This window comes from Molossus molossus, unplaced genomic scaffold (genome assembly GCF_014108415.1).
Source record: "Molossus molossus isolate mMolMol1 unplaced genomic scaffold, mMolMol1.p scaffold_m16_p_8, whole genome shotgun sequence".
NCBI lineage: Eukaryota > Metazoa > Chordata > Mammalia > Chiroptera > Molossidae > Molossus > Molossus molossus.
In genome coordinates, this window is record NW_023425402.1 from 26,910,489 (window position 1) to 26,925,005 (window position 14,517).

Below are 14,517 nucleotides of genomic sequence, written 5' to 3' on the forward strand. Positions count from 1 at the left end.
AACTTGAACAGGGTGAGCAAAAATGAAACTCAACAAATCTATTAGTGGCTGCCTAGGATTGGCGGGTGAAGGTGGAGGGAAGTGGGGAGTGACGGACGACGCAAACAGGGTTTCTCTTGGCAGGTAATAAAAATGTTCTAAAATTAAATGGTGTGATGGTGGCACAACCTTGTAAATAGACTAAACACTACTGAACCATATACTTTATTTTTTTAAAATCCTCACCTGAATATATGTTTTTCACTAATTCTAGAAAGAAAGGAAGAGAGAGGGAGAGAGAGAAACATCAATGTGAAAGAGCAATGTCGATTGATTACCTTCTGTATGCACCCTGACCAGGGATAGAACTTGCAACCTGGGTATGTGCTCTGAGAATCGAACCCACAACCCTTTGGAGCATGGGATGATGATCCAACCAACTGAGCCCCACTAGCCAGGGCTGAACCATATACCTTAACTAGATGAACTGTATAGTATGTGAATTATATCTCAATAAAACTATTTTTAAAAATTAGCCCCAAGCAGTACTTTGGGAATATCTACATATAAGTAGGAAGAAGAAGCAGTGCAGGAACAGAGGGAGCCATGGCCAGAAAAGGAAGGGGGGGAGGGATGGAACAAAGAAAGTATTATCCAAATATTAGGAAGAAAGCGTATCATGAAGTGGTCAACAATGTCAAATGTAAGATAGGTCAATTATGGTAAAGACTCAAATATTTGATTTAGCAATTTGGAAATCATTGGTGAGCTTAAGTGACTTTAAGTAGTAGCAGTAGCAGAAGCCAGATTATACTAAATTGAGGAATGAATGAGAGGTGAGGAACAGGAGGTGACAAATGAAGAGACTTTTTCAGGAAACTTCTCTTGCCAAGAGATGAGTTGGCAGTACCTATAGAGAGGTTTGTATTGTTTTCAAAGGGAAGCGTGTATGATATTTATATGTAAGGGAAAGGAGCCCACAGAGAGGCACAATAGAAGATAAAAGAAGAGGAGAAGCCCGGCTGGTGTGGTTCAGTGGTCGAGTATCAATCCATGAACCAGGAGGTCACCAGTTTGATTCCCAGTCAGGGCACATGCCCAGGTGGTGGGCCCAATCCCCAGAGGGGGGCGTGCAGGAGGCAGCCAATTGATGTTCTCTCTCATTGATGTTTCTATTTCTCTCTCACTCTCCCTTCCTTTCTCTCTCTCTAAAATCAAGAAAGAAAAAAAAAAAAGAGGAGGGGAGGACTAATGGAACAACATCCCCCAAGAGAGATGAACAAAAAGAATTCACAATATAAGCATAAACGATTAGCGTGAAGGACAGATGAATTTTCCATTAGTCTGGGAGGGAAGTTTAAGATGCCACTTAGTTTTTAGGGGCAAGAAGTTTAAGGTGCTATTACTTGATGGCACTGACATTCTCTGAGAGTTAACAGACAAAGGTCACAGGCTGAGAGTGAAGAAATAAGCTTCAGGATTTGAGGAAAGTGTAAACATTTAGAGTAATTCTTGTAGAACCGGAATTTTCAAGGAAGAAGTTTAAGTATAGACACACACATTTCAAATACTTTATAAAGATATAATGTATTTCATAGCTGAAAAAAATGGCCTTGCACATAATGAATTACCTGCAAATTTCTTATATTTTGCATGAGGATTTGTAATGAACACTGAACACATGAGCAGGTTGTCACAAATCCCTGGACATATGGTGTCTGCAGTCAAAATATAACCCAGTAACGCTTGTGCATTGGACCTGAAAAACATGGTACCCTGCAAAAGTGCAGCCTCAGGGTGACCAGAAAGGCCCACAGTGAGTCATTTCCCTGGGCCCTTTATAGCAGAGGTCATAACACTTCATTTTCCTTCAGAATGAAAAAAAGAGTGATCAGGCTGTTTGCTATAGTGCTAGAAAAGAAACAAAAAGGCAATTTTTGCTTTTCTTGAAAGGCCTCACAGCAGGCACCCTCCTAAGGTATTCAAATAAAATAAAGTTATGTCAAAGGCTTTTGTCAGCTGTCAAGTAGTATACAAAAATTATTTTTAGCCCTGGCTGGTTTGGCTCAGTGGTTAGGGAGTCGGCCTGCGGTCCAGAGAGACCCAGGTTCGGTTCCCGCTAAGGGCATGTACCTCGGTTGCAGTTTGTCCCCAGCCCTGGTTGGGTTGTGTGGGTGGCGACCACTTGATGTGTCCCTTTCACGTCAATGTTTCTCTCTCTCTCTCTTCCTTTCTCTCCCTCCCACTCTATGAACAAACAAATAAAAAAAAAAGTCCTTGAGTGAGGATAAAAAAAAATTATTTTTATTGTTGTTAGAACCTACTTATATTTCCAGCTCTATATTCCTTTATGCAAGAACCCTTCATTCTAATCATATTGGTGTATTCTGAGCTCTGAAAACGAGGTGCCTTTTCAAATCTTTGCCTATTTTTATGCCATTCTGCTGGCCTGGGTGGTTGCTCTCATTCCCTCTCCATCTAGATCCAGGTAGCACCCAACCCTATGCTTCAGCATAAACATCACCTTCTCTGGAAGCCTTCTCTGATCACCTCAGCCAGAGGCAATAATTTCATCAGAAATATTCCAACCATTCCTAGTTTGTATGTAATTTGTTAGTTTGTACTTAAACTAATTATATGTTTATCTTTGCCTGCCTTAAGCTTCTAGCAGGCAGGAATCATGTTTTACATAATGCCTTATTAGCAGAAACATGGCCTGTTACTTCTGGAAGGTGCTTCTGAGATCATCTTCATGTTACCAATGAGAACACCAAATATACATCTTGGAGCCACTAAGAGACTTGACCAAGGTCACGCAGTTAGTTAATAGCAGAACTGGAACCCAAAATCAAGATATTTGAACTCGCCCTGGCCAGTTTGGCTCAGCAGTTAGAACATTGGTCCGTGGACCAGAGAGTCCTGGGTTCGGTTCCCCCTAAGTACCTCAGTTGCAGTTTGTCCCCGGCCCCAGATGGGATCGTGTGGGTAGCAACCAGTCAACGTGTCTCTCACATAGATGTTTCTCTCTCTCTCTCCTCCCTCTCTCCCTCCTGCTCTACCTAAAGATAAACGCAAAAATGTCCTCAGGTGAGGATAAAAAAATAATAATTTTTTTTAACCCTATTCCTATATTCTTTTCACTGACCAATACTTGTCATTGTTAGCCTGGATATATTTAGTAATCCAAATCTCAGAGTCATTGTTGAACCTCTCGGTTAGACAGAGAGTCAAACTTCTCTAGAAAAGCTTTTGTTTCAACTTTCAACTACTTTGCATTAAAATTAACTTGGATACATGAAAAAGTGAGTTTTTTTCCCATCCTTCTTTTGTTTATTCCTTTCAGCACTATTTTATTACCATGTAGCAAAAGGGTAAATTATATAGTAGTGGTGACCCTGGTGCAATAGACTTCTGCAAATATGGTGAGTTGTGTACAGCATATTGGCTGTACTTGTACACCTCGGCCTCTGATGCTCTCATCACACTGGTGATTCATAGTTGGAAACAGCACAGCAGTTCAGTTACTGTAACAGAAGAAACCAGTAACTATAAAATTTCAGCACTGATATTGCGAGTGACCTAGAAGTAATCTCAAGGACAGGGTCTATACTGCAGACCCTTTGTTAGCCCTGTACCTAACATCAAACCTCGGACATGATCAAAAAATAAATGTGTTTATTTTGAAAATAATTGATGAAGCTAAATGAACACTATATTGTGTGCAGAGTTCCAAGAAAGACTGATGTAATTAGTACAAATTAATTTAGACCTGTAGTTTAACTCTACACAAAGAATTTATTTATTTATAAAGATAACCTAATTGTAAAAGATACCTAAATGATAAACTATCATTTTTGGTAATCTACTAAATTGGGTAATTCTTAATAAAAGATGCAGATTTAAGAAGCTGTAAAATGTGGTTATTGTACTGCCCATTCTTCCATGGTGTGATACACAAACACTCTGGGAATATAATGAGGCCAAGAGGGTGTGTGTGGACCATCATTTCATCTAGGATCACTCCGATAATCACTGGAGAAACCTAAAGGATTTGCCTATTCAGCTTTGTAAGAAATGTTCACTAAAATTTCACTCAGCTTAGCTTCTCTCTTTCATTGAGAATTCTGGGCATATTATTATTCTCTGAGCTGTGAGTGACACAGTTAAACACCACAGGGCAGACAAACTGTAGCCAGGGAGTTCTTGTCTTACTCTGTCCTTATCTTGCTATGTGATTCTTCAGGAACTGCTTAACTTGAGTTAACTCTTTTAGCTCCTTTACCTGAAATGGGAAGTGAAGATATTTACTCAAATCCTGATAGACATAAAACACACTCTTCCCCCTCCTTTTATCAAACAAGGCTTCCCTTATTCCCCTGAGCTAATGAATAGGGATCATTTACCACTGTTCACTCCGGGTATTCTCAGAGGGCCTTATAATTGTCTTCAGTCCACTGAAGTACTCCCGAGACTCTTTCTTGTAACCTAATGGTACCTCAATTACCCGTATCACTTTCTGAAATTTCCTTAAAATCAGGATAGTCACTGCCTGATTTTCACCACAGGAATCTAGAGTAACAGTTAACCATTGTACAAAGTCACAGCATAAGACATAATAAATCCTCAGGAAAAGTGCACTTCTTAGACACAGAATAAACATTTGGTTTCTAGACTGAGTCCTACATCAGTGTGAAATCACTCTCTTCATTAGCAATTTAGGACTTAATTAAATCACTGTACAGCTTCTTTATCTACATATACAAAACACATATTTCTACTTATCTAATTGGATTATCTATCAGTGAATTGAGGTTATACTGTTCAGCCCTTAGGGGATGGATTAATAATTTCACATTCTCATATGTTAATTATTAAAATTTAGAGGATTATTAAAAAGCTAGTAAAGACAAGTTTGCAAGTAAGTGAAAATAAAAAGTTTGGTGATGGTTATGGTTCCAAAACTTCTTATCAACATCTGTATTATTTATGTCTAGCTTCAGGAGGAAGAAACTAGTTGGAGAAATGTGTTTCTTTTATACTCAGTGGAGAGAGAAAAGCTGGAGCTCCTCAGATGAGAGAAGTGGCCTTCTTTCCTGTTGCAGAACTTCCCCAAAGCAAACGGGGTCCGGTGCCATCGTTGTCCTCCCTGGAGAAGTATTTCTCTATCTGGGAAGGAACATCCTGAAATTTCCCATCCAATCAGACTCCTTGCTGGGCATGTGGGTAGCAGAAGCAATATCCTCTGCCAAGTAAAGCATCAAAGTGCTAACCGAACTTCTTCCATGTGTTCAAGGGCTTTCCCAAAACTCTTTCACATTTCAAAATGAGTCAGCAGATCCTAAACTCATTTTCCTCCTTTGAACACATGGAAATGCTGAACGTGAATTATCTACTTACTGAGATTGGAATGAGGAACAAAAAGGCACTGACTTCTTAATTCAATATGATTATGACTTGTCAGAAAATGAAAACATTTTTGATAATTAAGTATTCTGCAGCAGCTACTGCTAACAAACAACAAGAATATACATTATGCTACTCAAATTCGAATTTTTTAATATCCAAAAACTTCAGAGATATTTCTCGAGGAGAAAATCCCACAGGAAATGGCATTTTGATAGAAAAGGAGAAGGGGGGAACATTCCCTACGTTACCCTTAAGGGAAAATGTTTTATTTGTGGTAAACACAAAGCAGTGCTGAAATATGACATTCTCATGCAACACGGTTTCAGGATTTCCACTTTTAAATAACATTCTTTGAGTAGTTTATTGAAGGAACTTGGTACAAAAAAGAATACGGGTAGCCCATCAACAAATTAAGCTGAACTTGCATTTAATTTTCTGAGAAATAAAATGTTAACCAAACCCATTTCGTTATGATTCGTGACTTACATTTTTAATATAAACTCCAGGGCTAATTTTAAAAGCCTAGAAAGATAAAATAAGAGTTGAGGCCCAGCAATTGTTGAATTCTGAGCAATGTCCTGAGAATGTGCATTTTTCTTTTCTGCCCAACTCTGAGCTCTGTTTGCCCAGTTATGGGAAACGCACCCACTGAAGAATTTTTCATTCATTCAATAAGTATTTATTAAGAACCCACTATATCAGGCAGTGGGGATACACCCCTAATCAAGAGAGATGTGGTCTATGCCTTTAAGAAGCTCACAGTCTAGCAGATGAGGCAAATATGAAGTACAAAAAGGATGTCAAACTGTACCAGTATTCTTGAGAAACAAGTTAAGGCATTAAACAACTGCTCCCAGCATTCCTAACCAAATGCAAGCTCAGGACAAATTCTTAACTGAGAGTTAACTAAACAAGACACAGTTCTATCTCATTTTTTTCTGTTTGTGCTTTAGCTAAAATACCTGATGGGAAATAAAATAATCCATAACAGGATTATTATTCTTGTTGTATCATTTATATGTATGGAACTATTTATCAATTTTTAAAATCAAAATCCTAACTTTTTATGTTTGCAACCTGACCGTTATTTTTGTCACATCTAAATGGGATATTCTATTAAATTGATATTCAAAAAGTGTTGCTTTGTGGTAGATCCGGTTTATGTTGTTTCCCATAAACTTGAATTAATTAATTTAATAAAGACAGAAAAATTTGCAGATTTTTATTTTTACACATTTTAAAAAAATATTTTTTATTGATATTTTTAGAGCAAGATAGAAACATCGATGTGAGAGAGAAACATCGATCGGCTGCCTCCTGCATGAACCCTACTGGGGATGGAGCCCGAAACCCAGGCATGTGCCCTGACCAGGAATCGAACCAGGAATTGAACCAAGACAACTCAGTCCATGAGGCAATGCTCAATCCACTGAGCCACACTGGCCAGGCTATTTTTATACATTTTAAAATTAAATTTTACAAAATATAATAATACCTACCCAGTACTAATGCCTGCTATAAACTAAGTGGCTTTTTTTTTTTTTTTTTACATAATTATTTGTAAACCCAAAATCAACTTCCCCCTTATAACCCTGCCAGTACTTTTAGTCCTATTTTACACCTGAGGAAACTGAGGTGCCAAGAAGTTAACAGAGTTTCCCAGCACCACATAGATAGTTAGTGTAAAGCCAGGAATGAACCGTCTGATTATCTGGTTAATTTATTCTCTTAAGTATCCTAAATTGGGCACAGAGTTCTCACCCTCCAGGCTACATCCAGTAGAATTAGTCGTTGTGCAACATTAGAATGCTGTTATAATAACGCAGTTAAAGCTTTCAAGCAACCAGAGTCCAATAAAACACCTAGGGTGCAATAAAACATCTGATTAACTAGTGAAATGAAATGTGAAATAACTTCTCAGGTAAGTGGCAAGTAAATGGAGGGTGTCTAACTATGAAGTCTGCTAAGATGAGTACACCACAACAAGCATTGGGACCAGTAACCTCCAAGCCTGGCTGTCCGAAAAAGGGGAAAATATCTCACACGAAGTGGAGTTGGCCTGGAAACTCATAAAGAAATGCTGGTTTGGAGAGAGCTTGGTTTTGTTTCCTGTAGTTCTATCTTCAATGGAGCTGGGCTGCAGCAGTCCCACCTGCTCATGGAGGGATGGCCCACATTCTGGGTAGAGGTTAGCACACATGATCAGATAAAGTTCAATCACTACCACCATCACTGCAAAAATCATCAGGTGGCCCCAATAAAACATGGAGAGCTTGATCAGTGAATAGTAATGTAAACTTGAAAGTCTAAAATGAAATGCATATGGATCAAATTGCTCTGCACTAACTTCCTAAAAGCTCTTCTCAGTTGGATACCCAAGTGAACAACCCCAGCTGACAGCACCCAGAAAGCTTCCACAGGAAATTAGATTGTAAACGATGCTGAGATCCACCCCGAGGCTAAGTTTCTAAGGTCTCCAGGGCATTTAGAGACCGTCTTTCCCCCTCCTGTACAGCGGCTCCACGACACAAAAAATTTGTAAAACTGTTCGCTGGGCAGTAGTTCGGTTGGGGGCAGCCTGCTCGCGATGCAATGCCCTATTGGTTTCTGAACACGCATATGATTAATATTGGTACTCAAGAAAGAGAACTTCTTCTGACCTTGAGCGTGCGCGCTAAATAAATTACCTCAGAACGAAAGTGGTGAGATCTCATAACAGCATCTGGAGAGAAAAGAGAAAAAACGAGAGTTTATTTAATTCCTTGTTCTTCACCCGCCGAATAACTGATCACTTACCTGGGGGGTGAGGGGTCGGGAAGGCACATTCTAAACGCCTCGAATTCAGTAGGGACATTCTATAGGGCGGGGAGGTTACTAGGCCATCGGTCTCTGGCAGGTTTCAACACGAGAAGTTTCAGGGAAAGTTCTGGGGGAGTTGGGGAGCCCAGAACTCTCCATGAAGAAAGCTACGGATGGGCGAAGAGAGGTTGCCGCAGCCCCGGACTCCGCTTCCGTTACCCTTAGGGGCTTTAGCAAACTGACGCTAAAAATTTGCGTCCGTGCCTCTCCTCCCAGCTCTCAGCATCGCTGTGTTTATCCCAACCCGGGAGATTGGAGGAAGGGGGTGGGGGGTGAGGGCAAATAGGGCGAGGGACGTTCAATCCTTAAGGTACTCGGCTTGGGGAATGGGCAATGATGGAGATAGGGGCAGAAGCGCAAAGGGGAGCGAGCCGCGCTTCACTCTCCAAATCGGTGTAAATGTTCCTCCTAGCTCGAAGAAGCCCGTGGCAGCGTGTCTTACCTCGGCTCCTCGGACGACCCGAAAAGACCGATTTCATCGGATGCCTCCCTTTCTGGAGCTTGCGATGCCAGCAGCAAAAGAAGACGATGGTGGCGATGGTGCCTAGCAGAAGCAACAAGAGGAAGAGGGCACATTGGATGCTGTAGGGTCTCAGCAGGACGAGGAAAGCCGCGGCGATCATGGTGCGGGCGAGGCGAGGGCAGCTCGGCGGCGGGGCTGGAGGGCGGCGGCACAGGCACCCGCGCGGGGCGCACACCAGAGCGGCGGGCACGGGCGAGCGCGGATCAGCGCGTCATGCCCGGCGCACGCAGCCCCGCGCCCAGCCCAATGGCTGCGCACCCCGCGCCAGCCGCGCTAAGCGAGTGATCCAGGGCTGCGGGGAGCGCTTGCCATGACTCAGCAGACGGCGACCAGGCAGGGACTTGGCGGCGGAGAGCCTCTCTCCTCCCTCCTCAGGCGCCTCCGCCCCCGTCCATGCGCAGCCCCCGGGCGCAGCCCCGCGGGGGACGCGGCGGGCGGGGAGAAGCAGCGCTGCCGCCCTGGCCACCTGGGCCCTGTGCATCGTCTTACGGCCGCCGCCAGCCTCGGCATCCCGAAGACCGGCGCACGTGGGTCGGGGCGGGGACGCGGCGCCCAGGCTGCAGCGGCGGCCGCCCGCGGGGGGCGGGAATGGGGCGCCGCGGCGGGGGCTCGCCTGATGACATCACAGCCGAGCTGCGGTAGCGCGGGCGCGCGGACATGGCTGCGGCGGCGGCGGCCGCGGGCTGCGCTCGGGCCTGAGCGCCCAGCGCCCTCCTGCGGGGCCGCCGGCCAGTCCGCGCCGTCTGACTGTGCAACAGACGGGTGCCTCTAGGCTCCCCGAAGCTTGGGGCTTCCACCTATCCAGCCTCCCTTGGCCGAACTGCTGGGGAGTCCGGAGTCAGGGGGCGCCAAGCAGCCAGGGGGGAACAGTAAGGAGCTGAGGGGAGCCTCCAGGCGGTGCTACCCCCAACCTCCCACCTCCCCACGCCCCGCCCCGATGTTGGGGCTTTGGAAGATGCAGCCGGGTGAGCTATCGCTTGCGGGGGAGGGGGGGAGGGGGGAATGTTCCTCGCTCGCTGAAGCTTGAACATAGCGAAGGGCCTTCCCTGGGAATTGGGGTCCTCAGGAACGGGAGGCTCACCGGTCTCCGACCCCCTCTAACTGGGAGCATTCCCCAGTAGAACACTCGGGTCTGCAGACGTAAACTGTTCCACCTCCAAACTTGGTGCAATTTCGCAGCCAAGAAATGGGCACTTTGGAACCTCTTGTATCTATGCGTTTACTGTAAAATCTGACTCATTTAGTGCATTTGCAAGGGAGGGGCAATTTCAGATTTAGAGAACTGGTAGACGAAGGAAGTTGGGATTGGCTGGTAAATATCTGGAGGAGAAATTTTTTAGGGAATGTGAGGAAATAATGACCTGTCACGGAAAATGCACTCACTACCTCTCCTCTCCCTCTTGCCCCCTCCCATTTCTTCATAACCAGCAAAAAGTATACTATAGTTGATGACTGGGAGATTTTATTCAGTGGTCGCTGGTACAGTGCCAACGCAGAAGGTATGGCGGGTGTGCTGCACTGCGCCTTTCTGTGGACGGCCACGGCCACCTGGCCAGGAAGCCATCGCTGCTGCCGCAGTCTGCAGCATCTTGCTGCCTTGGCCCGAAGGCCAGGTGCGGTATCCGCGCGCGTTTTGCTGCTTCCAAGGCAATGCTGTCTGGAGCTGGGGTTTTTGTTTGTTTGTTTGTTTTTTCTTTTGTTTTATTTACTCTTATAAGGAAACTGCAATTAGAATGGCAAAGTAGCACATGACTGCATTTGTGGTGTTTCTAATAACTACTAAGGTGGACTCTTCGGAATATTGAAGAGACTGAAGAAGTTGTGTCACAAAGTAGTTTGTAAAATTCTGAAAAGAAAAGAATCCATGACAATACTTAAGTGTTGTTATTTGCTTGAAGGATCTCAATATCGGTGTTGTTTACTAATGATACAAACTTAACTGTACATCTCTGCATAAAAGAAAAAAGATTTTTTAAGTTAAAAAAAAAAAGCTTAACCAGTGATGTTCTTAAGACCTTTAACATATTACCATGTGTAAGCATTAAAGGAAACTAAAAAAGGCACTGCCTAATGCATTTCTTAAATGCCAGGTTCATAAACGTGGGAAACAATGAATTAAGTTTCCAAAAACAAAATAAACATTCAAGTTGTTGACATGCTACATCTCACTCAGTTGAGGGTTGAAGATGGAAGGACCTTGCTTGTACATGCTGTATAAGGTGGGAATGTTGAATGTCAGAGTGTAGGCTGCTCTGCAAGCAAGGAGAGGTTTCATAGGTCCCTGGCACTCCAGGTGACAGGTAGCACTGCATTATGTGCACTTTGCTTAAGTTTCCTGATACTGCAGCCCACTGCAGTGAGACTGTATTCCAGCCCATTGTGCAGCGGTTGTTGAAGAGAATCCTGAGAGCCTGCAATGTATGGCACATCAGGAAAGGAAGAATTATTTACCCCATTGACTCATAGTGGCCTAGTGGAGTAATTTAAAACAACAAAAAAAACGGAACTAACCTTCTGCAAACATTGGGAGAAATAACTAAGAATTTAGGACGGTCATCTTTACTTTACACTTCTCATTAACTGCAATTTGTGAGTGAGCTGAAATGGCCTAAATATCCTTGAAACATGTCTTAGACCACAGAATAGTAACCAATTTGCCCTAGACTCTGCACTTTTAACAACAAAAAGCAACTAAATAGCCATTATGGTTTTCTGAGCTATTGCTTTAGCACAATTGTTATCATCCTGAGTCTTGCTGCAGCCATTTATAAGTTTCAAGTGCACACAAGAACATCATTTATCTCTTTTGGCAGGCAAATGCTTAACTGCCATGCAGTAGGACTATAGACATTTCTTTTTAGATGCATTCATTTCTGTTCTTTCTATTAGTTATCTCAAAGACACTAAAAATAAGCAAACAAAATCATTGAAAGAATTTAGTGTTTAGGTTCTGTTTTTATTTTCTGATTTGTTTGTTGCTAATTTATCTTTTTCTTCTCCAAATAATGGTATGTTATTAATTGCTTCTTTCTGTGTTTCTGTGATGCCTAAAGCATTGTGGGATTCAATAAATATTAAATCAGCTAATCAATCCTTTTTGGAAGTTAATTTATTAGAATTCATACCTTTTCTTTCTGCTAGGTTTTCATTTTAAAAGAATAATTGAGCCCTGGCCGGTTTGGCTCAGCGGTTAGAGCATAGGCCTGCAGTCCAGAGAGACCCGGGTTCGGTTCCCGCTAAGGGCACATACCTTGGTTGCGGTTTGTCCCCAGCCCTGGTTGGGTTGTGCGGGTGACAACCACTCGATGTGTCCCTTTCACATCGATGTTTCTCTGTCTCTCTATCTTTCTCTCTCTCCCCCTCCCACTCTACCTGAACAAAAAAAAAAAAAAAAAAAAGGAAAAATGTCCTCAGGTGAGGATAAAAAATAAAAAATAAATAAATAAATGAAAGAATAATTGACATTGTATTAAAGTCACAAAAATTTTAAGTTTGGGGGCAGGGATGGAGGAGAAGGCTGTTAACCAATCTTTCATCCCAAGAAATAAAAACTCAAAATAGAAAAGTATACATAATTTTTTTTACATTTTATGATAGTGAATTAGCACTGTCACCCAAGGGAAGACAGTGACTTGGGGGAAATAGTTAAGAGAGTTTATACCAACTATGTAGAAGGTGATCAATCATGCAGCCCTTCTTCCCTTTGCATTCTCAACCAAACTGAGAACACACACAAGGAACCAAAAGGAAATTAAAACATTAACTTTATCGAGGGTAAAGTCAGATTAAAGAACATGGCTCAGACTCAAGGCCAAAATGGAGCATTATATTCCTTTTCCCCTGACTCAACATGCCCCTCCCCCTCAGTCAGAGATGAAGAACTGTAGTTGACCCTTTAACAACACAGATTTGAACTTTGAGGGTCCAGTTATATGTGGAATTTTAAAAAATAAATGCTGTAAATGTATTTTATCTTTCTTATGATTTTCTTAATAACATTTTCATTTCTTTCGCTTACTTTACTATAAGAATATAGTATATAACATACAAAATATGAGTTAATAGACTGTTTATGTTATTGGCAAGGCTTCCAGTCAACAGGCTATTAGCACCTAGGTTTTGGGGGGGTTCAAAAGTTATACACAGATTTTCAACTGCACAGGGGAGTCGATGCCCTTAAACCCCATGTTATTCAAGGGTCAACTGTATAGTGTTTCCCAGTGTTACCTGGAGACAAGAGGCTAAAAAGAGCCTGGCATCTCCAGTCCACAAGGCCTTCTTCATGATGAGCAAGAGACAGGACCATGTGTGAGACAGGACCTGTTGTGCATCAGCCCTGCCTATTAGTAGCTCACAGGCCTTCTTTAATTTCCCTCAGCACAGAGTCATTCCACCTCCCAAAGATAAGAGTATGGGGCTATAATTAGATGGCAGAAATATCTGCTGGACTTCCCTAGAAGTAGGAGATTGTGGCACAAATACCTAAGTTATGGGTCAGGAAGAAGAAATGTTTCTTCTGAGCTGTGTGATGACCTAGTGAGAAAGAGGGAGGAATTATAGATGACAAGTTTTGAGCTAGGGTGGAGGAAGAGTTTTGAAGGCGAAGATGACAAACCGAGTGTTAGACCCTCTGAGGCGGAGGTGTCAGAAGGACATCCATGTGAAATTATCCAGCAAGCTCATGTGGGTGGAGAGGTCCAAACCCGAGACAGAAGTCATCAACGGAAATTATAGTTGAAGTCATGGAAATGGACGGAATGACTAAGAAGGAGAAACCGGAAAGAATTGGAATCAGAACTTTGGAGACGGCTTCCATTTCTGGGCTGGAGAAGGAGAGCAGAAGGCAAGACCGTGGAGTCCAAGAGGGCAGTGTTCCAATTTCGTGGCTAACTAGAAGAGTTGCACAAATGGGAGTTTAAGGAGGATGCGGACTGCAGACTGGTGACTAGGAGACCTCTGGAAACCTTCCAGAGAACTGAGTCATTGTAGTGGGAAAGGCTAAAACCAGACTAATGGGCAGAAGATGGGAAGGTTGGTGAAACAGAGGAGAGCTGCTGTCCTTAACCTTTGGAGAAATTTAACTCTAAAAGGAATGAGTAGAAATGCAATTAAAGCCTGGATGAAGGCTAATTAAAGTCCCTTTGTCAGACGAGTACCTGAACAAGTTTCCAGCGGGATGGAACCAGTAGTAGGAGAAAAATTGAGAGGTAAAGAGAGGGGAGAAGAAGGCATTCTCCTGGCCATTTGTGGTTTAGCTATTTGTTTTTAACATGCCTTGAGTCCTCCGAATGGCTTCTTTCTACTTTCAGGCTACTTTTGACTCTGCAGAGTTAAAATTGACCCTGACTAGTTCTGATGGGTCCCTGCCCATGGTGTCCTCCCCACTTGCCCTGGCTACTAATAGTCAGACTAGAAGAATGATTTTGAGGGAAAGATAAGGAACACCTTGGAATGCAGTCCAGCATTGTCTGTAAGCTTTTATTACAAACCTATGTGGAAGTGAGTAAATTAACCAACTGGTAATCACAGAAGGACATTACATTGAAATATTACCTCCTTGAAAACAAAGTTTATGTACAAATGGCTCTAGCAATAAATTATTAGAAAAAAATCATATTGATTTGGAGCTGGTAATCTACTTGTTCCTAGGTGAATTTTTTTGCTCTCAGAATTAAGAGTTGAAGGAAATTGAGAGGAATCTGAGGAAATGTGTTGTATGGCCTTTTTACTTCCAAATATTTTTTCATGAC

General features: G+C 42.7%; 2 protein-coding genes across 5 annotated transcripts in view; one reads left to right on the forward strand and one right to left on the reverse strand.

Moving 5' to 3' along the window:
- Window positions 1-8,867, reverse strand: part of DST (dystonin) — a 432,181-nt gene extending 423,314 nt beyond the window's left edge. For 2 of the 3 annotated variants that reach the window (XM_036248926.1, XM_036248923.1), the window contains exons 1-2: window positions 8,687-8,867; window positions 8,073-8,107 (exon numbers count right to left, since the gene is read on the reverse strand). In XM_036248926.1, coding sequence (XP_036104819.1) covers window positions 8,073-8,107; window positions 8,687-8,867 — 216 coding nt within the window. Of the gene's footprint in view, window positions 1-8,045; window positions 8,108-8,686 lie in introns of all 3 variants that reach the window. The other variant, XM_036248924.1, reaches the window with a different exon arrangement.
- Window positions 8,868-9,680: 813 nt separating this feature from the next.
- BEND6 (BEN domain containing 6) overlaps window positions 9,681-14,517 on the forward strand; it is a 56,836-nt gene continuing 51,999 nt past the window's right edge. For both annotated transcript variants that reach the window (XM_036248768.1, XM_036248769.1), the window contains exon 1: window positions 9,681-9,732. The gene's annotated coding sequence lies outside the window, so the exon portion shown is untranslated. The remainder of the gene's footprint in view (window positions 9,733-14,517) is intronic.